General features: G+C 39.6%; 2 protein-coding genes across 6 annotated transcripts in view; one reads left to right on the plus strand and one right to left on the minus strand.

Annotated features, from left to right (window-relative positions):
* The window catches only part of NDUFAF7 (NADH:ubiquinone oxidoreductase complex assembly factor 7), a 42,120-nt gene extending 36,779 nt beyond the window's left edge, over positions 1–5,341 (minus strand). For 2 of the 4 annotated variants that reach the window (XM_063594624.1, XM_063594623.1), the window contains exons 1-3: positions 5,212–5,341; positions 4,706–4,866; positions 791–871 (exon numbers count right to left, since the gene is read on the minus strand). In XM_063594624.1, coding sequence (XP_063450694.1) covers positions 791–871; positions 4,706–4,866; positions 5,212–5,266 — 297 coding nt within the window. In that variant the 5' untranslated portion in view covers positions 5,267–5,341. The remainder of the gene's footprint in view (positions 1–790; positions 872–4,705; positions 4,867–5,211) is intronic. The other 2 variants (XM_063594625.1, XM_003817652.7) reach the window with 1 other exon arrangement.
* A 12-nt stretch (positions 5,342–5,353) lies between these two features.
* The window catches only part of CEBPZ (CCAAT enhancer binding protein zeta), a 28,858-nt gene continuing 7,007 nt past the window's right edge, over positions 5,354–27,204 (plus strand). The window contains exons 1-13 of one of the 2 annotated variants that reach the window (XM_003817649.5): positions 5,354–5,560; positions 7,937–9,429; positions 12,551–12,782; positions 13,392–13,575; positions 15,495–15,583; positions 18,956–19,009; positions 19,575–19,677; positions 19,785–19,853; positions 21,031–21,097; positions 22,028–22,125; positions 23,562–23,619; positions 23,915–24,111; positions 24,871–24,954. In XM_003817649.5, coding sequence (XP_003817697.3) covers positions 5,405–5,560; positions 7,937–9,429; positions 12,551–12,782; positions 13,392–13,575; positions 15,495–15,583; positions 18,956–19,009; positions 19,575–19,677; positions 19,785–19,853; positions 21,031–21,097; positions 22,028–22,125; positions 23,562–23,619; positions 23,915–24,111; positions 24,871–24,954 — 2,884 coding nt within the window. In that variant the 5' untranslated portion in view covers positions 5,354–5,404. The remainder of the gene's footprint in view (positions 5,561–7,936; positions 9,430–12,550; positions 12,783–13,391; positions 13,576–15,494; positions 15,584–18,955; positions 19,010–19,574; positions 19,678–19,784; positions 19,854–21,030; positions 21,098–22,027; positions 22,126–23,561; positions 23,620–23,914; positions 24,112–24,870; positions 24,955–27,204) is intronic. The other variant, XM_034952941.2, reaches the window with a different exon arrangement.

The following is a 27,204-nucleotide window of genomic DNA, read 5'->3' on the forward strand; positions in this document are numbered from 1 at the left end:
AAGAAGACTTTTACTGTAACTACGGCTAAAATCATGACTGGGAGCTTTAGAGCTTCTCTTAATTCCACTAATTCTTCAATGCTCTTTATCTTTTCTCTCTTCCTTCCCGGGCACTCTCCTGGGCACTCTACCTCTTTCCTCGCCTTTCCTTTTGTCTCTCTTCCTTCTTCCATTCTCTTTTTTTTTTTGAGACGGAGTTTTGCTCAGTCACCCAGGCTGGAGTGCAGTGGCGCTATCTTGGCTCACTGCAAGCTCCGCCTCCCGGGTTCACGCCATTCTCCTGCCTCAGCCTCCCAAGTAGCTGGGACTACAGGCGACCGCCACCACGCCCGGCTAATTTTTTGTATTTTTTTTTTAGTAGAGACTGGGTTTCACCGTGTTAGCCAGGACGGTCTTGATCTCTTGACCTTGATCCGCCTGCCTCGGCCTCCCAAAGTGCTGGGATTACAGGCGTGAGCCACTACGCCCAGCCCCTTCTTCCATTCTCTTACTTCATCTGATTCTCCTTTTTCTGTCCTCTTTATGACCCCCTCCTTTCCTTCTCTTTCTCTTTGTCCCTCTTATCTCTCCATTTCCCTTCCTACAGTGGAGTATAAACTTTTCAAATATTCTCTCTACCATTTTACTCCCCTCCACTGCCTCTCTATTCCCTCAGTACATAAACTACTATAAAGTTAAAACTTTTGATGAATCACAAAAAAAGCTGTAGAACACTACTACAGAATAATACAATTTGATCTGCTCTCAAATGTTTATATTAGCTTCATTCATACTTTACATAGCATATTACCTCCCCAAAGATTTGACTTATTTCAGGTGAAGTAATGAAATCTCCTTTTTCGCCTAGCATGTCACGGTACACATAATAACCCTGAGTAAAAAGAGAAAATAGAGAAACAAAATTAATTTTCAAATAAGCCTTTTAAAAATACCCCTCCAAAATCTTAAATAATGTAAAAGTGAAATAATTATTTAATAAGAAAGTTCTCTCCTCTAAATAAGCAAGGGGAGCCAGGCGTGGTGGCTCATGCCTGTAATCCCAGCACTTTGGGAGGCCGAGACGGGCGGATCACGAAGTCAGGAGATTGAGACCATCCTGCCTAACATGGTGAAACCCCATCTCTACTAAAAACAATACAAAAAAATTAGCCGGGCATGGTGGAGGGTGCCTGTAGTCCCAGCTATTTGGGAGGCTGAGGCAGGAAAATGGCGTGAACCTCGGAGGGAGAGCTTGCAGTGAGCCGAGATCGCGCCACTGCACTCCAGCCTAGGTGACAAAGTGAGACTCCATCTCAAAAAATAAATAAATAAATAAATAAATAAATAAATAAGCAAGGGAAATATGGTGTCTTTACCCAAGTTTTACAAAGTAACAGTCATTTTACAAAACCGGTAGAAAAACAATTACACCTTGACCGTAAAGGCAGAAGTCATGTAACGTCCATCTCTGCACGCCAGACCCTTCCTCCCCTCCCAGCTCCCACACCCAACACAGCAAGACCCTGCCTACTCCTCCAGCCTCCTCTCCAAATTCTAACACTTTCTGTCTCACATATGGGCCCTGCCTGCTGGTGATGTTCTGTTTCTTGATTTGGGTGCTGGTTACATGGGAGCATTTGCTTTGTGAAAATTCATTGAGCTGTAAACTTGTGGTTTATGAACTTTTCTATATGAATATTATATCTCCAGAAAAAGGGTTGTTTTTTTTTTCTTATTAGCCTTGCTTGTCCAGACATCCATGCCACTGCAAATCCTCACCCTTCTCCCTTTTCAACTTTCCCTGGCAGTCTTATACTCAACCTCCGAATCTGCTCAAATGCCACCTAGCTGACCTCCTCCAGCCCTCCAACCTAAGGCCAAATCCAGTGCCACCTTTTCTGAGCTTATTTGTCTCTGTTCTTCACCACAAAGTATAGTTGTTTGCAGAAGATCATGCCTTATTTATCTTCATATCCCAAGTTTTAGCACGATGCCTAACCTTCAAGAAACACTCAAGAATTGAGTTAAATATTTCTTATGCTTCTCAAGCTCCTATTCTACCACCTTACTACAGGTGACATGGGCCCCAGTCTCACTCCAGAATTAAAGAATGTTATAAAATACAACTTCCTCAGCTTCCCATCCCCACCTGGCCTCTAACCTAATCTGGGGACTCCAAGAATGAAATGCCTTCCCCTTCTCCTCTCATCCAAACCTAATCCCTCCGCCTGTGCTCTGGACCATTCCTCATACAACTCCCCTGAGTCCTTTTAGCCGTCCCCTTCTCTCTTCCAGCTTCAACTTTCCCCCTTCAGCATTCAAAATAAATCAAGTCACTCCCATTTTTAAAAACATTTTTTCAATCCACACAACATCTCTTCTTCTAGGCTTTCTAGTTCCATTCATAAGGAAACATTATTGGGGTATTTACGCTTTTTTGTGTTATGAACCACTGTGGTAGCCCAGTGACGCCTATAGACCCCTTCACAGAGTGTTTTTAAATGCACAGAACCACAAAGAAATAACTGAAAAATGTGTATCAAATGTTCTAAAAAATGTGATATATACACTTCTTTACTAGTGTATTAAAAAAATATAATCAGGCCAGGCACAGTGGCTCACACCTGTAATCCCAACACTTTGGGAGGCTGAGACAGGCGGATCATGTGAGGCCAGGAGTTCAAGACCAGCCTGGCCAACAAGGCAAAACCCGATCTCCATTGAAAATACAAAAAACCTAGCTGGGCATGGAAACATACACCTGTAATCTCAGCTACTCGGGAGGCTGAGGCACAAGAATCCTTTGAACCTTGAAGGTGGAGGTTGCAGTGAGCCAAGATTGCACTACTGCACTCCAGCCTGGGTGACAGAATGAGACTCTGTCTCAAAAAGCCAACAAACAAAAAAGCCCATAATCAAGCCAAAGACCCAATAATTAACAAAATTTTGAAGTAAGGATGAGCACGATGAAATCCTGAGATGCCTGTGATCACTGTATTGTGATAAGGAAATACCAATGATTTCCACAGATGACAAAGTCACAGGTATTGCTGATGCTACTAGTTGCTGCGTATGTTCATAATTGAAGAAATGCTAAATTTCAGTTGAAAGTTAGTGAAAATAAAGGTATAATATTTTTTCCATCCAGCTTCATGAAACCCCTGATTTCTATTAAAGGGTCCCTAGGTTAAGAGCCTCTACATTTTAGAGTTACCCCTACTCTCAATGCTGGGAAACCTTCCTTTCTCTCAGTATGTTCTCCCTGGTTCCTTGGCTTTAAATATGACCTATATGCTGATGACGAGCAAATGTATATATGCCTGCCCAGTCTTTCTTCTGAACACCAGGCTCTTTTTTTTTTTTTTTTTTTTTGAGACAGAGTCTCGCTCTGTTGCCCAGGCTGGAGTGCAATGGCGAAATCTAGGCTCACTGCAACCTCTGCGTCCCGGGTTCAAGCGATTCTCCTGCCTCCTGACTAGCTGGGATTACAGGCACAAGCCACCACGCCCGGCTAATTTTTGTATTTTTAGTAGAGACGGGGTTTCACCATGTTGGTCAGGCTGGTCTCAAACTCCTGACCTCGTGATCCACCCGCCTTGGCCTCCCAAAGTGCTGGGATTACAGGCGTGAGCCGCCACGTCCGGCCCTGAACGCCAGACTCTTATAGCGAATTGCCTACTTTCTATCTCCACCTGCATGTCACTGCTAACAAAATATGTATAAAATGCAGCTCCTGGTGTAGGCCCTCTCCCTAGTACTCCTCCAAACCTGGTCCTGTCTGTCTTAATCTCAATAAAAGGTACCATCATCACCCAACTGCTCAAGCTAAAACTGCGAATCAGCCTTGATTCCTCCGTTCCATCACTCAATCCATCGGCAAATCCTGTCAGTCCCTTTCTAAACCACCCTCTTCTATTTCTAGTACCACCACACTAGTCTAAGCCACCTATCTTGCAGCCCTGCCTACCGGCATCGAAAGAAAGATACCGGCCTTGGGTAAACCTCGACACTTGAGTCACACTACCATATCCAACAACAATGGCCAAACTAACCCCAGAATTCCACAGAGGTCATATTTCAACCCAGCAAAAGATGAAATATTCTAAAATAAAGGACTATAGGCTTTCACCAAATGGCTCTGTAGAACAGACAAGGAAACGTGGGTCAGAAAGCTGTGACTGTGCCTAATCCTAGAACAGTGAAGAAGACCCAGACTGCATTCTCAACTGCACATGTGAGAAAACCCAGCACATGTCTCCGATGCCAGCTGAAGCCATTCCAACACAGACGACTTTCCAGGCAGTAATTCCTACTTCCGGTTGCCTGTTGGAGATTTCTACCTAAGAGTCCCACACACTTCAAATTCATATACCAGCCTGAACTCTCCATCCTTCCTCCCGCATTCCTTCTCCCAGAGCAATGAATCCACACCACCCACCATCAGCCAAGTAGGAAAGTCATCCTTCCCGCATCATAAATCCAATCAGCTACATTCTGTCTCCTAAACACCCTTGGACCGTGTCTTCTCCTCTTTACTGGCACTGCCTCTGACGTGAGCCAGCCCTGACCAACTGACAAATTATCTGTCCCCAGGTCCTCAGAAATGGCTCTTCCCCTGGCAGGCACCCCCACTGCCTGGGCTGAAGACCTTCGGGCTTCTCCCTCCTGGCTTGCACCTCGCAAATCGGCTAGAGAGGGCCTAGTCCTCGGGCTACCCGACCCATACCTTGGCTGGATTAGTCAACACCTCCTTCATGTACTCGGCCACAGTGATGGGACCAGTAGACTTTATTTTGTACATAAGATGCCGCAGCATCGGCGTCACCGGGTTTTCTGCAGGCTCATTCCCGGAGCTGAAGTATTTCCCTCTCCAAATAAAAGGAATGGCTGCGAAAAACACAAATTAAATAGACCCCATGATAAATCTGAACATTCACGAGCGCAAGCCGCCTGAGCGTTTTCAAAACAGCTTCGTGAACCCTTAACCTCGCCCCACCGCAGACCGCGGGCTACTGTGCTTAGCACGCCCACGGGGCGCAGAGACAGCACCCACTTGCCCACGACTACGCAGCCCTATTGCGTTTGTACCGGACCCGTTTCCAGCCCAGGGCACCTTCAAGGTGGAAGTGGGCCCCCGAGCCCTTGATCCCCCGGTACCCTCAACTGAAGAGCTGAGGAAGGCGCCCCACGCGGCTTCCACGGCAACCGGGCTTCGAGGGGACTGACGCTTACCTGCGCGCGCCACGGCACACAGCGGCCCCAAACCTGACCTCAGCAGTACACTCATGCTGAAATTCGCAGGCTAGCTCGCTCCGCCAGGAGCTGGGGCTTGGACCATTTCCGGGAGAAGACACGCCCCGACAGGAATTACGCCACTGGAAGAGCGGAAATAGGCTGAGTTTCACGCGCGTATGCTTTGCCCGCCATGGCGGCAGCCAAGGAGCTTTTGGAGTTCCATGCCAAGCGGCCTTGGCGCCCCGAGGAGGCAGTAGAAGATCCGGACGAGAAGGGTGAGGATAATACTAGTGAAGCCGAGAATGGGTTCTCCCTGGAGGAAGTGTTACGGCTCGGAGGCACCAAGGTAACGGCCGCGGGCTCCGGGGAACGGGATCAGGCGTGGAGAGTCCCGCAGGTGGCTAGGCTGACTGCGCCGCCGCTTCCGCGCTGCGTGGAGCGCGGGCGTCCAGGACTGAGATCCCAGCCTCTGAAGCATGTGTTCGGTGCGCTTCCCACGCTGGTTTCCACTGCTGTTTACAAAAGAAAAGTTTCGAATTGAACGTTGTATTCTCTGGCTATTCTTAGGATGTAGGCGATCTTCTGATTTTATTGACGTGGTATAACCATCACACTATCAGGTCGTAGAGTGGCTTTTCTTGGTCCTGACCTTGTGATATGAGTGTTTTGAACACCAGTGGTATTGGAATTTTCATTTCTGTTCTCATAGAGTACATGCACGTGTCACTGTATGCCCCAGAAGCCCTCCTTTTTGGAGCATCCTAATTAAGGGAGAGAAACAGTAAACAGACTTTTAAATACATGGTACAGCAGACGCGGGGTAGTGCTATAAAAGAAAATAAAACAAGGAAGGACGTTAAGGAGTGGGAGCGCGTTAGTATTAAATGAGATGATCGACAAACACATCACGGAAATATTTGAGCAGAATCCTAAAGGACAGGAAGGAGTGAGCTGCCATTCCAGTCAGTTGGAACAGCAAATGCAAAGACAGGCAGAAGAGTGCCTAACCTATTCCATGAGCAGCCAAAATGCCAGTGTAGCAGAGGCAGAGTGAATTAAGCGGAGAATAGTAAGAAAGGAGGGCCGAGGGGTCAGAGGGCAGGCTTTTGCTCTGAGTTTGATGCAAAACCACTGGAAGATTTTAAGCAGATAAGGAACAGAAATTAACTTTGTTTTTAATATTATTTTGTTTGGAGACTGGACTTTCAAGGTGGAGGAGTTAGTTAGAGATAGGCAGATTTCACAGTTTGCTCTGTGCTTGTGTATATTTAAGTTTTGAATAGGTAATATATACACATGAAACACGTGGTGCAAACTTTAAAAGATACATAGTGAAGTCAAATTGTTTCCACTTTTATCTCAGCCATAACCATTGCCCTGATAGGAAGCAATTATTTTTACAACTGCATTTTATATCTTTCAGGGATACTATATACCTTTTCAAGCATATACATACTCATTTATGTGTATGAAATAACTGGTGTATCTTTTTTACATAAATGGTACCATATATATACACCTATCTCTACATTTTGCTTTCTTTTCTGTCTTAGAAATCCTTCTATATCAGTGCATAACATTCTGTGTCATTGCTATGGCTGCATAAATCATTTTGTCTGTCTTAATTTATCTAACCAGCCATTTATTGTGAATATTTAAATTATTGCCAGTCTTTCACTATTTTAAATAATACTACAGTTAATAACCTTAATCGTGTTTTCCCCCCACTTTTGTAAGTGTATATGTAGTATAAATTTGTAGAAATGAGCCAGGCACAGTGGCTCACACCCATAATACCAGCACTTTGGGAGTCAGAGGTGGGAGGATACCTTGAGTCCAGGAGTTTGAGACCAGCCTGGGCAACATAAGGAGACCTCATCTCAAAAAAAAATTTTTTTTTTAAATAGCTGGGCGTGTAGTCCCAGCTACAGGCTGAGGTTGGAGGATCACTTCAGCCTGGGAGGTTGAGGCTGCAGTTCAGCCATGGTCATGCCACTGTACTCAAGCCTGGACAACAGAGCGAGACCATGTCTCAATCAGTTAGTTAATTTTTAGAAATGAAGCTGCTGGGTCAACAGATGTGTGCCTTGTATTAAATAGTTGTGATTGGAGTTGACAAATTGTCCTCCATGGAGGTTGTGTCAGTTTACACTCACATCAACCATGTATGAAAGTGTCGTTTCCGCCACCCCTTCCCCAGCATCACCTGTCATTGTATCTTGCTCATCTTGCAGTGTATCTTTGCTCATCTGATAAATTAAAAGATGGATGTATCATTGTGGTTTTAATGTGGACTTGTCTAAACCTCAGTGAGGTTGAACATCTTTTCATATTCTTAAAGAACCCTTTTTTTCTATGAACTGTTCATATCCTTTGCACATTTTTCTTTGGGGTTGTCACTTACTGATGTGTAGAAACTTATATTAAGGGATTAAACCCAATTACTTTGATAGGAATTGCTTGTATTTTTTTTCCAGTTTATAATTTATATTTTTTCCTATATCGAAATAAAAAGTGTGTGTGCGTGTGTGTGTGTGTAAAAGAAAGAGAGAGAAAGAGAAATTTACTTATCCTTTCCTTTGTGGACCCTGAGTTTTATGTCAAATTTGAAAGGATTTTTCTAGTTCTGAAATTATTTTTAAAATTATGTTGTGTTTCCTATTATTTTATGGTTTTATTTTTCACATTTGTAATGTATTTTTAACTTATGTTTTTAATGCAGCAAGATTACCTTATGCTGGCTACTTTGGATGAGAATGAGGAAGTGATAGATGGAGGCAAAAAAGGAGCAATTGATGACCTTCAGCAAGGTGAATTGGAAGCATTTATTCAAAATCTTAATTTGGCGAAGTATACAAAAGCTTCCTTAATTGAAGAAGAAGAACCAGCTGAAAAAGAAAATTCCAGCAAAAAAGAAGTAAAAATACCTAAAATAAATAATAAAAATACAGCAGAAAGTCAAAGGACATCAGTTAATAAGGTGAAAAATAAGAATAGGCCAGAACCACATTCTGATGAGAATGGCAGTACCACACCGAAAGTAAAGAAAGATAAACAGAACATCTTTGAATTTTTTGAGAGACAGACTTTGTTACTTAGGCCTGGAGGCAAATGGTATGATCTGGAGTACAGCAATGAATATTCTTTGAAACCCCAGCCTCAGGATGTTGTATCTAAGTACAGAACCCTTGCTCAGAAGCTGTATGAGCATGAAATCAACTTATTCAAAAGTAAGACGAATAGTCAAAAGGGAGCCTCTTCTACCTGGATGAAGGCAATTGTGTCATCGGGGACACTAGGTGACAGGATGGCAGCCATGATTCTTCTTATTCAGGATGATGCCGTTCACACACTTCAGTTTGTAGAAACTCTTGTGAACCTTGTTAAAAAGAAGGGCAGCAAACAGCAGTGCCTTATGGCCTTGGATACTTTCAAAGAGTTGCTTATCACAGACCTTTTGCCAGACAATCGGAAGCTGAGGATTTTCAGCCAGCGTCCTTTTGACAAACTGGAACAGTTGTCCAGTGGCAACAAGGACTCAAGAGATAGAAGACTGATATTATGGTATTTTGAACACCAGCTGAAACACTTAGTGGCTGAATTTGTGCAGGTCTTAGAAACTTTAAGTCATGATACATTAGTAACCACTAAAACTCGAGCCCTTACCGTGGCTCATGAGCTGCTTTGTAACAAGCCTGAGGAAGAAAAGGCTCTTCTTGTGCAAGTGGTAAATAAACTGGGAGATCCTCAGAACAGAATTGCCACAAAAGCATCCCATCTGTTAGAGACATTACTTTGTAAACATCCCAATATGAAAGGAGTTGTGTCTGGTGAAGTAGAAAGGCTACTCTTCCGCTCAAATATCAGCTCCAAAGCTCAATATTATGCAGTTTGCTTTTTAAATCAAATGGCTCTGTCCCATGAAGAAAGCGAATTGGCTAACAAATTAATAACTGTTTACTTTTGCTTTTTTCGGACTTGTGTCAAAAAAAAAGATGTTGAATCAAAAATGCTTAGCGCCCTTTTAACAGGTGTGAATAGGGCATACCCTTATTCCCAGACTGGTGATGACAAAGTAAGGGAGCAGATTGACACACTGTTTAAAGTGTTGCATATTGTGAATTTTAATACCAGTGTCCAGGCTTTAATGTTGCTTTTCCAAGTAATGAATTCTCAGCAGACAATATCGGATCGATATTACACAGCATTATACAGGTAAGAACATACCCTTCCAATATGAGACATGAGATAATAACTTGATGTAGTACAGCACAAGCAGTGCCCTCTGTGGGGCAAGAGAAAGAGTTAGAAAATTTGGTTTTAGGCCCCCTCAGCAGCTTGCTACTCGCCACCTTCAAGTAAGTCACTTAATCTTTGTTTCCCTGATGGGCACAAATTATATTAGATGCTTTGAATACATTTTTCATTTTGAGAAGTTGTAAAATATAGAAAAATACCCAAAAGATTCATTCATATCTACCACCTAGTATTTCAGAATTAACATTTTGCTGTATTTGTTTTAAATCTTTTGGGATATTAAAGAAATAAAATTGCAGATATAATTGCAGTTTCCGTCTTCCCATTCTCCTCAGTCCTCTATCTTTTCCCTGCTGTCTTTCACACAGTTGAATGCATTCACACAGTAACTCATTCAACAAGTATTTTCTGAGTGCCTGCAGTATGGTGCCATGCTCTAGGTGCACAGGAGGCACAGCGAACAGAAATCCCACCCCTGGAGGCGCTCACATTCATATTGGAGGAGGTGGCAGAGAGGGGAGCGGTGGTAAACAAAGTATGTTAAGTAGAGAGTTTTGGGGGGTGCAGGGTTTTTTTTGTTGTTTTTTAATGGAGATTAAGATTTTCTTTACTGAATTTTGCAACTCACCCATTGAGGCATCATTTTCAGCAATGTGTAAACAGTTTGGAGCTGTTTAAGAGACAGTCGAACATAGCAACTGTGTTCAAGAAATTAATATATTTCCTTCTGATTCATTTTTATATTTTTACATAGATATATCTTGTGAGAAAATGTGGAGTAGCGGTTCGTATCTTAGACTTAAGCCACGCCACCTGGGTTTGAGTCCCTGCCATTAGTTTTCTGTGTAATTTTGGGCAAATTACTTGATTCCCCACTAAAAACCTATTGGTAGACATAATTCATCCCATGTTATCATGCTTAAGTGGATTTGTCTGTAGGATGGAGAGAAAAGCAGCTATCTCATATGATTATTATGAAGATTGTGAAACTTGCACAAGGTTCTACAGCTTGTAAATGACAGAACTGGGGCTTTAATGACGGTTGGGAGGTTATGTGTGTTAACCCATGTAATCTTTCTATGTATATTAAGTGCTTAACAGTGCCTAACACATAGTGCTATGTGAAATGTTGGCGGCTATCCTTATTACTGATACTCATCCATGTTTCTTTAGTTTAATCCTCTTAACAGCTCTCCAGTCTGTGAGATACAATAATTTGTGCAAGGTCACACAGATATTAAGAGACCAAGTTAGGTGGCAAGTCCAGGTCCACTTGCTGTAGAGTTCATGACATTTCATAGCACTGATTGCTCTGGTCCACTAAAAAGACTCAGAAGCCTTTCCACAACTCTTTGAAGTAATAGATAACACTGTTAATTTGAAAAGAGTTCCAAGGCTGAAAATGTAGAGGTTTCGGGATCTTGAGTTTTGTTTTTGTTAGTTTGTTTGTTTGTTTGTTTTGAAGGGGGATGGTTTGATTATTTTGAACTTTTGATGGTCATAGGAATTTTTAATTTTTAGAAAGTGTTTGGAATCTATTAGAAAACATTTTTCTGTCTCTACTTAACATCATAGTCTAACATCTCTGAGGAAGGGTAGATTTTTAAGTTTTTGAGATTACTATTTGCCAAAAGCTCTCACAGATGGAGTTTCTTAACAGGCCTTTAGACCTTCTTAAAGTGTTTGTTTGCTCTTGGTTTTATTAGGAATCCTTCACATTAAGAAAACCCCTAGTTAATTGAGGGATAAAAGAAATGACATGATTTGGTTTACAAAAATATTTATCAAAACATTAGGAAAATATTTCATGAAATGATAGAGACATGTCTCTAAATTCTTCTCAGATGTTTCTGTTGATGTGAGATGGAATTTATGCCTAATAATAGATTGCAAAATGGATGGAAATGTTGGAAAATTTAAATGTAAAGAGAGAAAATTGAATAATCCAGAATATCCCAGAATATTACCAAAAGGGTGATATTTCCCAGAGTATTCAGAGCAATAGGAAAGTGCTTCACAAGCTTAAGTATTTTTCATTTCTAGTATTAGTAGGAAAAAATTAATGGAAATGCTTAAAACAAAGTAAGTAATGATTCCAGGTGTTAATAGAGCTAATCTGGAGGATTGTGTTAATTCTGGGTGTCCTAATATCTGCAGGTCTAGACCTGTTGGGGACATGTGTAGGATTCAGCACCTAGGATAGAGAATTTTTAAAGTATCATGAGATCAAAGTAGAGCAGCCTACAGAAGACAGACATTAGGGAGAGACAAGCACATAATAGCTAAATAGGTTCAAGTATTTGAAAAACTGTCATGTAAAGGTATTAACTGCCAGGCACTGGGGTTACAACAGTGAATAACACGGGCATAATCCCTATTTCATTGGACCTTTAGAGAAGAGGGAAAGGCAGGAAAATCAAGTTTGTGAAACTATGAAGAACACAAACATGGGACTGAGAGACTAATAGAAGAACCAATTTTGGATACTGTGGACATGCAGAGAGTTGGAGAGAAGCGCTCTGGGCAGTGAAAATAGCGTGTATGAGAGGAATGTTACACAGCTAGTACATTGGACTAGAGATTCTCTGAAGTCCTTAGAATTTAATTTTCTGCTGTTCATTTATGGTCTTCACTAAAATCATGAAGAGGTGGCCTCTGGTCCCCCTGCTAGTAGGTAGTTATACAAGGACAAAAACCCAAATCTTCTAATGTTCTGCTTTCATGGGTCAGTTTTCACTATCTGGTTTTAGATTAGCTTTTCTGGTGGGGTTCTGTAAATACTGTTAGGGCTGTGCCCTGTTGATACAGAAAACAGAAAAACACTTGGAAAAGACAAGAAAACCACACACTCAAAAATGCCTATTCCTGTGTCTGTTGCTGTTGGTTTTTCCTGGTGCCATCATCATCCTTTTCTGGTCATTGACTTCCATCTTACCTCTTAGGGCAGGGTCTCTTGTTCTAAAATAAGCAGCAAAGTTATCCCTAACTAAGATGAGGTTAGTAGCTATTTCTAATATGTGACCATTGGTTGTGGAGATGGTTTTATACGTAAATATTTGCCCTTGGTTTTGTTTTGCAGGAAGATGTTGGATCCAGGGTTGATGACGTGTTCCAAGCAAGCTATGTTTCTTAACCTTGTCTACAAATCTCTGAAAGCTGACATTGTGTTGCGCCGGGTGAAGGCTTTTGTGAAGAGGTTACTTCAAGTTACTTGTCAACAGATGCCACCATTTATATGTGGAGCTTTATATCTCGTGTCTGAGATCCTTAAAGCAAAACCAGGTTTAAGAAGCCAACTAGATGATCATCCGGTATATTTTACAACTGCTTTTTAAGTTGAGTGGGTGCTGAAATATATTGGTTTTTGTTTTGTTTTTCTTTGCTTCAAATGACAGTAACCTAGTTCTCTGGAGCATATGAGTGTGAGTTCTGGAATAGGACAAACCTAGATTTTAGTACCAGCTGTACAGTTTACTAGGTGGGCATGTTGCTCAACTCTTCTACTTGCAATAAACTGTACTATACTAGAAGCTACCATTATATGAGATTTGGAAGACTATAAAACTTAGTAGACCTCTTAAGTCTTCTTCCTTAACAATGAAATGGAAATAATAATAGTACCTACCTCATAGGGTTATTTACAAGTCAGAAATTTACTTGAGGGCTAATTGTTTTCAAGTGTTAGAGTCCCTAAGGCTCAGGGGTTCTTAGCTCAAAACTTAACTGTGTTATGTTTAGAAATAAGGATGTAATCTTCTCTCTTGTTTAAATACCATTGATAGCCATCATTTTACTTTATTAGAACTTTCACGTTTCACCAGAGTTGCAATAAGTAAAACTCTACATCACATAATGGAGCACAGACTTTATTGCAACTTCCAGTTGATTTATGTAGATTTATGAAACTATACTTTTGTTAGGAGTCTGATGATGAAGAAAATTTTATTGATGCAAATGATGATGAAGACATGGAAAAATTCGCTGATGCAGACAAAGAAACAGAGATAGTGAAAAAACTTGAGACAGAGGAAACAGTTCCTGAAACTGATGTAGAAACCAAAAAACCAGAGGTTGCTTCCTGGGTGCACTTTGATAATTTGAAAGGTGAGTTTTTTTCATCTTTATTCTCTTGAATTTTTAAACCAGGGAGTTTGTTTCTCTTTGATTTTCATAGAAAATAGCATTCTACCATTTTATTTACTTATTTATTTATTTAGACAGAGTCTCACTCTGTTGCCCAGGCTGGAATGCAGAGGCGTGATCTCGGCTCACTGCAACCTCCGCCTCCCAGGTTCAAGTGATTCTCCTGCCTCAACCTCCCAAGTAGCTGGGATTACAGGCATGTGCCACCACACCTGGCTAATTTTTGTATTTTTAGTAGAGGTGGAGTTTCACCATGTTCGCCAGGCTGGCCTCAAACTCCTGACCTCAGGTGATCTGCCTGCCTCAGCCTCCCAAAGTGCTGGGATTACAGGCGTGAGCCACTGTACCTGGCCCACAGTTTCTTAAAGTAATGTTTTAGGGATAGAAAACTTTCTGTTCAAGATAGAAACGTTAAGTGGTTTTCTATACACACACCAAACTAAATTAAAAGGCTATTAATAGAATGTTAGAGTCAAAAAAAAATCTTAGAAATGCAGCCTCTTCATTTGAGGCTGTGAAGAAAACACCAGCCTTGAGGTTCGAGAAATGTGGTGCCAGACCCATTTCTTCAACTTGCTTTGGGACTCACAGTCAAATTAATTCATCTACAAATTTCAGTTTGTGAAGTACAAAAGAGAAGTCTGATAGCTGCCAGAAAAGTTTGAGAAGAATTCATCAGTTCACCTGAAGACTAAACTGAGAATAATCCTTTAGAAGGATGAAGAGCTTGTGTGTTGGAAGGTAGTCAGTTCCTAGTTTGTTCTGAAAAATCTTTGTTTTAAATTTTTTTAATCCTGAGTTTCTAAAAACATGAAGATAATGTCAGACCTGTTCCAAGTGAGACTTATTTCTGGGCATACTTTCATGACAAATATTTGAAGCACTCTAAAGCTCCAAAAGACTTTAGACCTAGTTCATCTTCAGATTATTTCCATCTTAACGTTTCCACCTCTTTGACCCCAAAATGGGCACCTTTTGTTGCCATTTAGAAAAGGGAGAAGTTTGGGGTTTTTTGGTTTGGTTTTTGTTTTTTTGAGACAGGGTCTCACTATGTCACCCAGGCCAGGCTGGAGTACAGTGGGCCATTATGGCTCACTACAGCCTCAAACTCCTGAACTCAAGCGATCCTCCCACCTCAGCCTCCCAGGTAGCCGGGACTACAGGCTCGTGCCACCAGGTATGGCTAGTTGTATTTTTTGTAGAGACGAAATCCCACTCTGTGCACAGGCTGGTCTCGAGCTCTTGGTCTCAAGCAACCTTTCCACCTTGGCCTCCCAAAGTGCTGGGATTATAGGCATGAGCCATTGTGCCCAGCCAAGGGAGAAGTTTTGAAGGGAGCTTTTACTTACTTATTTTTGAGTCAGGGTCTTGCTCTGTCACGAAGGCTGGATCACAATGGCACGATCTTGGTTCACTGCAACTCCCGTCTCCTGGGCTCAGGTGATCCTCCCACCTCAGTCTCCCGAATAGCTGGGACTACAGGCACACACCACCACACCTGGCTAGTTTTTTTGTTGTATTTTTTGTAAGAGATGGGGTTTCACCATTTTGCCCAGGCTGGTCTCGAACTCCTGAACTCAAATGATCCACTGGCCTCAGCCTCCCTAAGTGCTGTGATTACAGGTGTGAGCCACTGCACCTGGCCTTGAAGAAAGCTTTTGGTGTTTGGGATAAACATGTTCTCTGCTTTATTCAAGAGCAGATGCTAGCTTAAGTACCAAGACAAATTCTTGAGGGAGCTCAGAGTTTTTAATCTAGGTTGCTTGGCCAAGTAAGAATGTTGGAGATATCTGTTGAGAATATTAATGGTGGTGCTTTTAATGACCTCTTGGGCTAGGAAGAAAGCATTTGAGAAATCGTATTTTTTTTGTTATTCCTAGGTGGGAAACAGTTAAATAAATACGATCCATTCAGTAGAAACCCTCTGTTCTGTGGAGCTGAAAATACAAGTCTTTGGGAACTCAAAAAGGTAAAATAATTTCAAATTGTCTTTTATTCATTTATGCTATATATATATATATTTTTTTTTTTTTTTTTTTTTTTTTTTTTTTTTGAGACAGAGTCTTCCTCTGTCACCAGGCTGGAGTGCAGTGGCATGATCGTGGCTCACTGTAACATCCGCCTTCCGGGTTCAAGCCATTCTCCTGGCTCAGCCTCCCAAGTAGCTGGGATTACAGGCGCCCACCACCACGCCCAGCTAATTTTTGTATTTTTAGTAGAGACAGGGTTTCACCGTGTTGGCCAGGATGGTCTTGATCTCCTGACCTTGTGATCCGCCCGCCTCAGCCTCCCAAAGTGCTGGGATTACAGGCATGAGCCACTGCGCCCGGCCTATGCTGTATATTTTTGCCCTTGAGGATGTAATGCCTTGAAGTTTTGTTTTTTTATGATAATTATAAGCATTAATAAACATTAAAAGTCCACATTTGGGGGAAGATACTATGTGAAGTGTTCATTTTGTAGAAAATCTTAAGTGTGCATGTAAAATAAGGATTTCATGCATGGGTTATGACTGTTGCTTTTTGTAGGTAGATTATTGCATATAGAGTTGAGAAAATGGATGAATTTTGCTTTATTTATTAGATACCTCTGAAAAGTTTTATGATAAAATTTTTTGCAAATAAAGTTACTTTTCTGAATTTGTAAGAGGAATTCATATTTTTAATAACCTTTCTGTGACTTTTTGTGTAAAGCCAGTAAGTATCTTATGCAGCTATTCTCAAAGTGCGGCCAGACCACTAAGAGTTCCTGATACCTTTTTAGTGAGTCGGCCAGGTCACAGCTCTTTCCATAGTAATACCAGTACATTATTTGTTTTCATCACTGTGTTGACGGTGGCACTGATACTATAAAAGAAATGATAGGTAAAACTGCTGCAGCTTATCCTGAATAAAGACAGCACCAAGCTGCATCAGAAGCCATTATATTCATCACTGCCACATATGTGCAGTTAAAAAAAAAAAAAAAGCCAGTATGACTTAAGAATGATGACACAGGGAGAATTATTGATTTTAGTGTCTTGACCTTAAAGTAACATGTCTTTTTAGTATTTCGTGTGCATACATAGCAAGTATGCGTAACATACCTCTGCTGCCTACCTAAAGCATGAAGGTTGTCACATGTCTCAAGGACAAGTGCTTACCGGTTGTTGCAAGCTCATCTAGCTGCTCTTTCATGAAAGACTGACAAACTGGTTATTCAGGCTTAGGTATTTGGGAGATATTTTCTTGAAAATGAATGAAACAAAAAAGCTGGCAGTATTTGTTGTCAGCAATAAAATTCAAAAATAAAGCTTTCGAGCAAAGATTAAAGTTTTAAAAATCTTGTAACCACCACCTTGAGCTTGACAGTTTCTCAATTTGTTAAAACTTTTCTGATGAAATCAGTGGTTCTAACAATGTGATTTTTGTGGTAAAGTATAACGAAATGTGCCAGTGTTTGGAAGGACTGCATAAGGTATTTTTCCAATGACCAATGCACAATGTTACAAATTCTTTTTTTTTGAGACGAGAAGGTTCTGTCACCCATACTGGAATGCAGTGGCGCGATCTCGGCTCACTGCAACCTCTACCTCCTGAGTAGCTGGGATTACAGGAGCATGCCACCATGCCCAGCTAATTTTTTTATTTTTAGCACAGACAGTGTTTTGCCATGTTGTCTAGGCTGGTCTCGAACTCCTGACTTCAGGTGATCCACCTACCTCAGCCTCCCAAAGTGCTGGGATTACAGGCATGAGCCACTGTGCCACCTGAATGTTACAAATTCTTGAGTGAATAAACGATTGATTCAAAGTAGACCAAATAATTTTAAGTAGCAAGTACCAAAAGCCAATTGAATATGGGTTTCAGATTCCATATTACAACTAATCTTTGGTTTTGGTATAGTACTAAAGAAGAAAATTCACAGCAATGTGAAAGACTATTTTCTACACATATGAGGCCAGATTATATATTTCAACATGGAATACAGAAGCAGATGAAATAATCCACTCTCTTCTGTTAAGCCAGACATTAAAGAGATTTGCAAAACTGTAAAATAATATTACTCGCTATATATATCGTCCTGAAGCATAATTATTTTTCTTTTTTTCTTTTTTCTTTTTTTTTTTTTTGAGACAGAGTCTCGCTCTGGCTCCCAGGCTGGAGTGCGGTGGGCGCGATCTCAGCTCACTGCAAGCTCCGCCTCCCGGGTTCACACCATCCTCCTGCCTCAGCCTCCCAAGTAGCTGGGACTACAGGCGCACACTGCCACGCCTGGCTAATTTTTTGCATTTTTAGTAGAGACGGGGTTTCACCGTGTTAGCTAGGATGGTCTCGATCTCCTGACCTCGTGATCCGCCCGCCTTGGCCTCCCAAAATGCTGGGATTACAGGCATGAGCCACCACGCCTGGCCGCATAATTATTTTTCATAAATATGCTACTTACTAGTATGTAGTAGCTTTATGGTTTTTGTTTTTGTTTTTGTTTTTGTTTTTTTGAGACGGAGTCTTGCTCTGTTGCCAAGGCCGGAGTGCAGTGGCGCGATCTCGGCTCACTCCAAGTTCCGCCTCCCAGGTTCACACCATTCTCCTGCCTCAGCCTCCCGAGTAGCTGGGACTACAGGCACCCGCCACCACGCCCGGCTAATTTTTTGTATTTTTAGTAGAGATGGGGTTTCACCATGTTAGCCAGGATGGTCTCGATCTCCTGACCTCGTGATCCGCCCACCTCGGCCTCCCAAAGTGCTGGGATTACAGGCGTGAGCCACCGTGCCTGGCCGCTTTATTGTTATTTTTAATGGACCTATAAGTATTTACAATTTTTCTGTTTATTTTTATAACATAGGTGTCTGTAGATATAAACCTGTTAAATAGAAACTGATGAGATTTTTGGTTTTTGAGTGTAGGAAATGGTCCTGAGACCAAAATGTTTTGAGAATCACTTTTTTAATGTATTGGCTTAAATTTCAAATTTTTGCATTTTCTTTTTTGTTGTTGTTGAAATAGGGTCTCACTCTGTCACCCAGGCTGGACTGCAGTGGTGCCATGTCAGCTCACTGCAGCCTCAACCTCCTGGGCCGAGGCAGTCCTCCCACTTTAGCCTCCTGAGTAGCTGGGAGTACAGGCATGCACGCACCATCACGCCCTGACTATTTTTGTACTTTTTGTAGACATGGGGTTTCGCCATATTGCCCAGGCCAGTCTCAACTTCTGGGCTCAAGCAATCTGCCTGCCTGAGCCTCCCAAAGTGCTGGAATTACAGGTGTGAGCCACCACACCCAGCCCGATTTTCTTAAATAAGCTATAAATGTACTAAGAGTCGACCTTAGAAATATTGATATTATTCACATTTTTCTTTTTAGTTATCTGTGCATTTTCATCCCTCCGTGGCCCTTTTTGCAAAGACCATCCTTCAGGTGAGTCTAAAATAAATCCAAGGATGAGAAATAAGAAAAAAAAGTATCATTTTAGATAATCAATAATTGGTCATACAGTGTTTTCTCTAACAGAGAGAATCTTGTCCATTTTACTGCTCGTATAAAGAAGCAGTGACTTGTTTCATACAGAGTAGCAGATAACTTTTCCCACTCTGAGAAGAGTGGAAGCAATAAGACATTGAAAGCCACAGCAGTTATTTATTTATTACCTTTTAGCTCCTCTCCTGGAGAAATACTGCCTCACTTTCCCATTTGCTGTGTTTGCCACTTCAGGGTTTGGTTCCTGATTAATGGTTAGATGGCCTACATTATTAATATTAATCTATCCATCAAATCAACATTACATCCTAGAATATGTATGTATATGTATCTGTGTGTTTCATTTTTTAAGTATAATGTGCATGAGAGATATTTGAAGAGTCATTTATTGCATATTTGTATCTTCAATACAGTGTAATAGAAATTATCTTTTTCTTCCTTTTTCTTACTTGGATTCATAGATATAATTTGAATTAAGTTTTTAAATCCCCCCTCCACTTTTCAGGGAAACTATATTCAGTATTCAGGGGACCCACTGCAGGATTTCACTCTAATGAGATTTTTGGATCGATTTGTATACCGAAATCCAAAGCCCCATAAAGGCAAAGGTATGCTTCTATTTAGTGAATTATTTGGCTTTCATTTTTAATACATAATAAACAATATGAGCTTATAAGTAGGTTTTGCATTATACTGTCGTAATTTTACATTTCAGAAAACACAGATAGTGTTGTGATGCAGCCGAAAAGAAAACATTTTATTAAGGATATTCGTCATCTTCCTGGTAAGTATAAAGCTTAGACAGTTGAAACTGAAAAGACAATATAAGACAAAGATGCATAAATTGTATTATTCTTTGTTCTAATTTATCAGAATAAAACCTGAGCATCAAAGACATTATCCATCTTTTTTCCCAAGAATAGGTATTCTTAAATCTACTGTATCTGACTGGGCCTTTTTTTTTTAACTTTATTACAGCAAATTTGAAACATATCCAAAATAAACAAAATAGTATGATGAACCCCCCCCATTACCATCACCCAGCTTTGACAGTTATCACCATTTTATCATCCATAGCTTCATCAACAACCCCTATGTATATAATTATTATTGCTTACAATTCAGACCATCTTAAAGCTCTCTAATATCAGCTTAGCAGCACAAAAACCCACAGCTGGTTTTGTCACAGAGCATCATTTTAAACTTAATAACCTACTTCTGTATTTGCTAGCCATCTTCTGGATCTGAGTCTGTTGTTGTATTCAAAGCAGACATTTCTTTGCATACCAGATCTCATCTCCCTTTTGTTCAGAGACCAGGATTAAATTAGACCTTATAGATCATTTAATTTCCAGTGACTTACTTCACAGAGGTCCAGAGATGTAAAAGGACTTACCCACAGTTAGTAAGTTAGAATTAAAAGCCAAATCTCCTTTTACTCAGGATGAGTCAGCAATTTTTATTCTGAAGAGGTAAAACTGATTTCTTGTAGTTCCTTATTTCTTAGTTTTCCTCAGTATAAAGGAAAACTCTGTTAACTTCCTGTTTATTCCCAGAATGGCAAGCATTAATGGCAAGCTTGTCATTTTTTGAGCAGAAAATGACAAGTTTAAAGTGATTATTTATTAAAATAACTCTTTGAATTTTTTATTTCTCTTGAAAGTTGGGTCCTGGATGCAACTGAAGAACAGCAAGAGAACCCTGTTGTTTCACTGTAACGGCACTGACAGCTGTGTACTGCCTACTTTATGCTGTAGCCAGTGAAGTTTCAAATGTTGGGGGGGTCCTCACACAGACTTTTTCAGAGATTGTCCCTTGCACTCCAGAGTCCCTTCTGTCTACCTTCCTCACAATTCTGAGATTTTTAGAATTACAGATTATGCTGTATTTTGTCTTAAGAGCTTGAGTAACATAGAGGGGATTGCTATATTAAGTTAAAATGTTTAAATTTATTTTTGTAGTGAACAGTAAGGAGTTCCTTGCAAAAGAAGAAAGCCAAATACCAGTGGATGAAGTGTTTTTCCACAGGTACTATACATAGTATAGTTTCATTTGGGGAAACTGCTAAAATTTAAATGTTTAGATTTCATAAAATGCTTCATTTTATGAAATAATCTACTTCAATAATCTACTACTATGTGTTAATAGACCATGGAACATTAGTGGGAGAAGTGGCCTTAGTTTTAAATGCTTCATTTTATGAAATCTAATCAGCATATTTTGAAAAGATCAAAGGATATGTCTGTGTTTGTTAAGAAAATTTACAAATCAGTCATTTTGCTAATCTTAATATATCTTAGTAAAACTAAAGTAAATTTGGGAGTTTTGTTAATTTAGCATATAAATTTTGTTTTATGCTTCTTTTTGGAATGTAGCCTTTAATTTCCTTTTATAATAATTTTCTTTATAGGCTTAAAATCTACCTTTAATATAGATTTTAATATAATACTTTAAGTTTAATGTAGTGATAACTCATGGGTAATTTATCCAGACCATGGCCCTTAGAATGGATTCAGAAAAATTCAGTGCACTGTTATAGAAATAAGTCCTAAACCAACTAGTATCATAACCTAATGCCTTAGGGTAGTAAAGTACCTCTTATCTCATCTGGTTGACTGGTTAATTAGGTTTGATTTGGCTTGTTTTTTAAAATCATTTAGAATGAATAATTTTGAGGGTTTGATTACATCTGTAAATGGCTAAGTTTTGCTGTATTCTAATATAAGAATAGGGCTGATAAAATATTATCTTTGAAATGTATTACACTTAAAAGATTCCAGCTACTTTTTATTGAGTTAAACTATTTTTTGTATATTAGATACAAATTTCAGTCATTTATTTCCAATTGAGTATACTTAAGATTTTACAGTTGTGGTTTGCCACTGGTCATAGGTGCTTTGATTATAGTAAGATTAGACCTTTAATAAAATTGTCAAATATATAACATGAATATTATAGGTATTATAAAAAAGTTGCTGTTAAAGAGAAACAAAAACGGGATGCAGATGAAGAAAGTATAGAAGACGTGGATGATGAAGAATTTGAAGAGCTGATTGGTAATTTGTTTTGTTGACTCTTTGTAAAATAATCTACTACTATGTGTTAATAGACCATGGAACATTAGTGGGAGAAGTGGCCTTAGTTTTAAAAAATCACTTAGCTAAGAATATCATGCAAATAACAGTGGAAGATTAAGAAATATTTGGGGCCAGGCACTGTGGCTCACACCTGTAATCCCAGCACTTTGGCAGGCCGAGGCAGGAAGATCGTTTGAGGTCAGGAGTTCGAGACCAGCCTGGCTAATATGGTGAAACCCTGTCTCTACTAAAAACCCCAAAAAATGAGCTGGGCATGGTGGCACGCACCTGTAGTCCCAGCTACTCGAGAAGCAGAGGCACGAGAATCGCTTGAATCCGGGAGTCAGAGGTTGCCGTGAGCCAAGATTACGCCACTGCACTCTAGCCTGGGTGACAGAGTGAAACCCTGTCTCAAAAAAAAAAAAAAAAAAGAAATATTTTTATGATATATGGTAATTCACCCACATTTGCACCAGAAAAATACATGATTTGTGCTTTGGATAGTCTATATAAGAAAACATTTATATTTGCTTAAGTCTATTCAATTGTTACAGCCAAATCTCATGTGAAAAAGAAATCCTTTTTACTATTCATAATCTATTATAGTATATCAGTACTAATTGATAGCAATAGTCTACTGTTTGATCTTTTTTATCTTTAATCCACAGAGCTACAGAAATTTTGATTGAAACTTAATAGACTTAAACAAAAAACATGGTGAATTGGAAAGACTTACACTGATTTCACGTTACATATTTTTTTGTTGTTGTTTTTTGGGGGGTTGGTTTGTTTGTTTTGAGACAGGCTCTCTCTGTCTCCCAGGCTGGAGTGCAGTGGCACAATCACAACTCACTGCAGCCCTGCAGCCTAGACCTTCTGGGCTCAGGCGATTTTCCTGCCTCAGCCCCACGGGTAGCTGGGACTACAGGTACGTGCCATGATGCCCGGCTCGTTTATTTTTTGTTTTTTTTTTAAATAGAGATAGGGTCTTGCCGTGTTGCCCAGGCTGATGATCACTCCACCTCGGCCTGCCAAAGTGCTGGAATTACAAGCATGAGATGTTACATATTGCATCACACCTATTAAAAATGAGCACTTAAGTAGTTCTAATAGAGTAAAAAGGACCACAATTGCTAAATATCATTTTATTTGATATTTATCCTCATTCCATAAAAGAACTGTAGAAAGAGCCGAAATTAACTGGATCCTTCTTTAGTTTTGGGATTTAACTAAGATCAGTATTTCACAGGTTTGTATACATTATTAAGACACACTAGCAACTAACATTTATATTGTTTTGGTGTTCACTTGTCATAAACAGCAGAATCATGACTTAGAATAATTGATTCAGATACAAGATGTATGTCAAGCTTGTCATTCTTTGTTGTATCTCACATTTCTATATTCTCTGGCAGACACATTTGAAGATGATAACTGTTTCAGCTCTGGAAAGGATGATATGGATTTTGCTGGGTAACATACTTCTATCTTCTCCTTCCTATTTTTCTAGCATTTCCCAAATTGTTGTCCCTCAGAACAGTAGACCACAGAACTATATGATAAAGGGGAAATGTAGTCAAGTAAGTTTGGGAAGTGGATACAGTACTTTCATCTTTGACCTTTATAAAGCACGTTATTATTGACTCTGAGCAGTCTGCAAAGCTTTCTCCTTCTGAGTCATTTAATAGCCTGCTGCCCTAGTAGTCAGCAAAACACTACTTTAGAAAATACTGCCTCCTCTTGTATTACAAGTTGTGTTTTTTTCCAGAAATGTGAAAAAGAGAACAAAAGGAGCTAAGGATAAAACATTAGATGAAGATTCAGAAGGTAGTGATGATGAACTTGGTAACCTGGATGACGATGAAGTTTCTTTAGGAAGTATGGATGGTGAAGAATTTGCTGAAGTTGATGAAGATGGAGGAACATTCATGGATGTGTTAGATGATGAAAGTGAGCGCGTTCCAGGTAAGCATTTTTTAAAATAAGACATAAACTGTGTCTTCCTCACTTCCTTAGCCTTAAGTTTGTTTTTCTGCTAAAGGTTTTTAATATAGCCCTGTATTCAAATTAATACTCACGTCAGCCAGAAACTTAAAAGGACCTTTTCCCTTCTCGTTTGGAGCTGAAGGGTTTTTATTGTGTATTATGTGTGTTTTCTTTTAAGCAGCTTTTTGAGCTTTGGACTTTTACTTTAACCAGCAGCTAGTTTCTCTGTACAATACATGTTGAGCTGAAATGCTGCCATTTTTTAATAGTAATTAGCAGTTTATAAAAGTTAATCAGTATTCATCATAGCCCAGCATAGATGAAGGTGAATATTTTATCTTGTAAATTAGCAAGGAACACCCAGAATTGTCTCTAGACTGTTGTCTGACCTTTCTGTCCTTTCACATACCTCCAGCATGCACATGCCTGCCCAACATTCTTCTACTTATTCTGAACCACAGCAGAAGTTTCTTGTTTTAAGGGGTTTTATATTATTTGGTCTTATTAATGAAGCTATTTAGAAAATTTTGTACTTGCACAAAATATTAGAACTGTGCCAATTCTTAGAGTCTTTTTCTCAGTCTGTCCTCAAGCCTATGCTAGTGGAATTACAAAACCCACATGGAATAGCAGTATAGTGCCTTACCATCAGAATAAGGATTTTAGCATATCTTGGAGTAATATTTTCCAGTCTTATTGTTTTTAAATTGCTTATTAGCAAATTTTTTCATGTAACAGAACTTGAAGTCCACTCCAAAGTCAGTACTAAGAAAAGCAAGAGAAAAGGTACAGATGATTTTGACTTTGCTGGCTCATTTCAAGGTAAGAAAATGCATTTAATATCTTTTAAAAGCAGTGTCCATGTGAAAGGTGTCATTATCATTTTGGGAAATGAACTCTCCTAAATTTGGTTAATAAAATTCAGGGGTTGGGGGGTTCTTTTTAAGAAAGATGTTAAGTGGAAATTATTTTCCACATTTTGAATTGTTTCTCGCATTCAGATATCTCTGGATCATCTTTTCATTCACTTTTTAAAAATTTGTTATCATTATTTCAGTTGTTTTTGGGGAACAGGTAGGGTGTTTGGTTACATAGGTAAGTTCTTTAGTAGTGATTTCTGAGATTTTGGTGCACCCATCACTCAAGCAGTACACTGCACCCAATGTGTACTCTTATCCCCCACTGCCTCCCACTCTTCCCCCCAAGTCCCCAGAGTCCATTATATCATTCTTAAGCCTTTGCATCCTCATTGCTTAGCTCCCATTTATAACTGAGAACATAGAATGTTTGGTTTTCCATTCCTGAATTACTTCGCTTAGAATAATGGTCTCCAGCTATATTCAAGGTGCTGCGAATGCCATTATTTCTCTCCTTTTTATGGATGAGTAGCATTCCATGGTATATGTATACCACATTTTCTTTATCCACTCATTAGTTGATGGGCATTTAGGTTGGTTCCATATTTTTGCAATTGCAGATTGTGCTACTATAAATCTGTGTGTTTAAGTGTCTTTTTTATATAATGACTTATTTTCCTCTGGGTAGTACCCAGTGGTGGGATTGCTAGATCAAATGATAGTTCTACTTTCAGTTCTTTAAGGACTCTCCATACTGTTTACCATAGTGGTTGTACTAGTTTACATTCCCACCAGCAGTGTAGAAGTGTTCCCTTATTACTGCATCCACGCCAACATCTGAAATTTTTTTTATTTTTAAATTACGGCCATTCTTGCAGGAGTAAGGTGGTTTGCACTGTGGCTTTGATTTGCATTTCCCTGATAATTAGGGATGTTGAGCATTTCTTCATATGTTTCTTGACCATTTGTATAACTTTTGAGAATTGTCTGTTCATATCCTTAACACACTTTTTGATGGGATTGTTTTTTTCTTGCTGACTTTTTTGAGTTCCTTATAGATTCTGGACATTAGTCCTTTCTCAGATGCATAGTTTACGAAGATTTTCTCCCACTCTGTGGGTTGTCTGTTTACTCTGCTGATTATTTATTTTGCTATGCAGACGCTTTTTAGCTTAATTAAGTCCCATCTATTTGTTTTTGTTGCATTTGCATTTAGGTTCTTGGTCATGAACTCTGCTTAAGCCATTGTCTAGAAGAGTTTTTCCAATGTTATCTTCTAGAATTTTCACAGTTTCAGGTCTTACCTTTAAGTCTTCTATCCATCTTGAGTTTTCTGCATAAGGTGAGAAATGAGGATCCAGTTTAATTCTCCTACATGTGGCTTGCCAGTTATCCCAGCACCAATGGTTCAATAGGGTGTCCTTTCCCCACTTTGTTTTTGTTTACTTTGTCAAAGATCAGATGGTTGTAAGTATTTGGCTTTATTTCTGGGTTCTCTATTCTGTTCCATTGGTCTACGTGCGTGTTTTTGTACAAGTACCATGCTATTTTGGTAACAATAGCCTAGTAGTATAGTTTGAAGTCAGGTAATGAGATGCCTCTAGATTTGTTCTTTTTGTTTAGTCTTGCTTGGCTATGCAGGCTCTTATTTTGTCCCATATGAATTTCAGGATTTTTTTTCCTAGTTCTGTGAAGAATGATGATGGCATTTTGATGGGAATTACATTAAATGTATAGATTGCTTTTGGCAGTATGGTCATTTTCACAATATCAATTCTACCCATCCATGAACATGGGATGTGTTTCCATTTGTGTGTGTCTGTGGTTTCTTTCAGCAGTGTTTTGTAGTTTTCCTTTTAGAGATCTTTCACCTCCTTGATGAGGTGTATTCCTAAGTATTATTATTATTATTTTTTTTTTGGCAGGTGTTGTAAGGGGGGTTGAGTAATTGATTTGATTCTCAGCTTGGTTGCTGTTGGTGTATAGCAGTGCTACTGGTTTGCGTACATTGATTTTGTATCCTGAAACTTTGCTGGATTTATCAGATCTAGGATCTTTTTGGATGAGTCTTTAGGGTTTTCTAGGTATACTATCATATCATCGGTGAATAGTGACAGTTTGACTTCCTCTTTACTGATATGAATGCCCTTTATTTCTTTCTCTTGTCCAGTTGCACTGGCTAGGATTTCCAGTACTATGTTGAATAGAAGTGGTG

The sequence above is a fragment of the Pan paniscus genome, chromosome 12 (genome assembly GCF_029289425.2).
Source record: "Pan paniscus chromosome 12, NHGRI_mPanPan1-v2.0_pri, whole genome shotgun sequence".
NCBI lineage: Eukaryota > Metazoa > Chordata > Mammalia > Primates > Hominidae > Pan > Pan paniscus.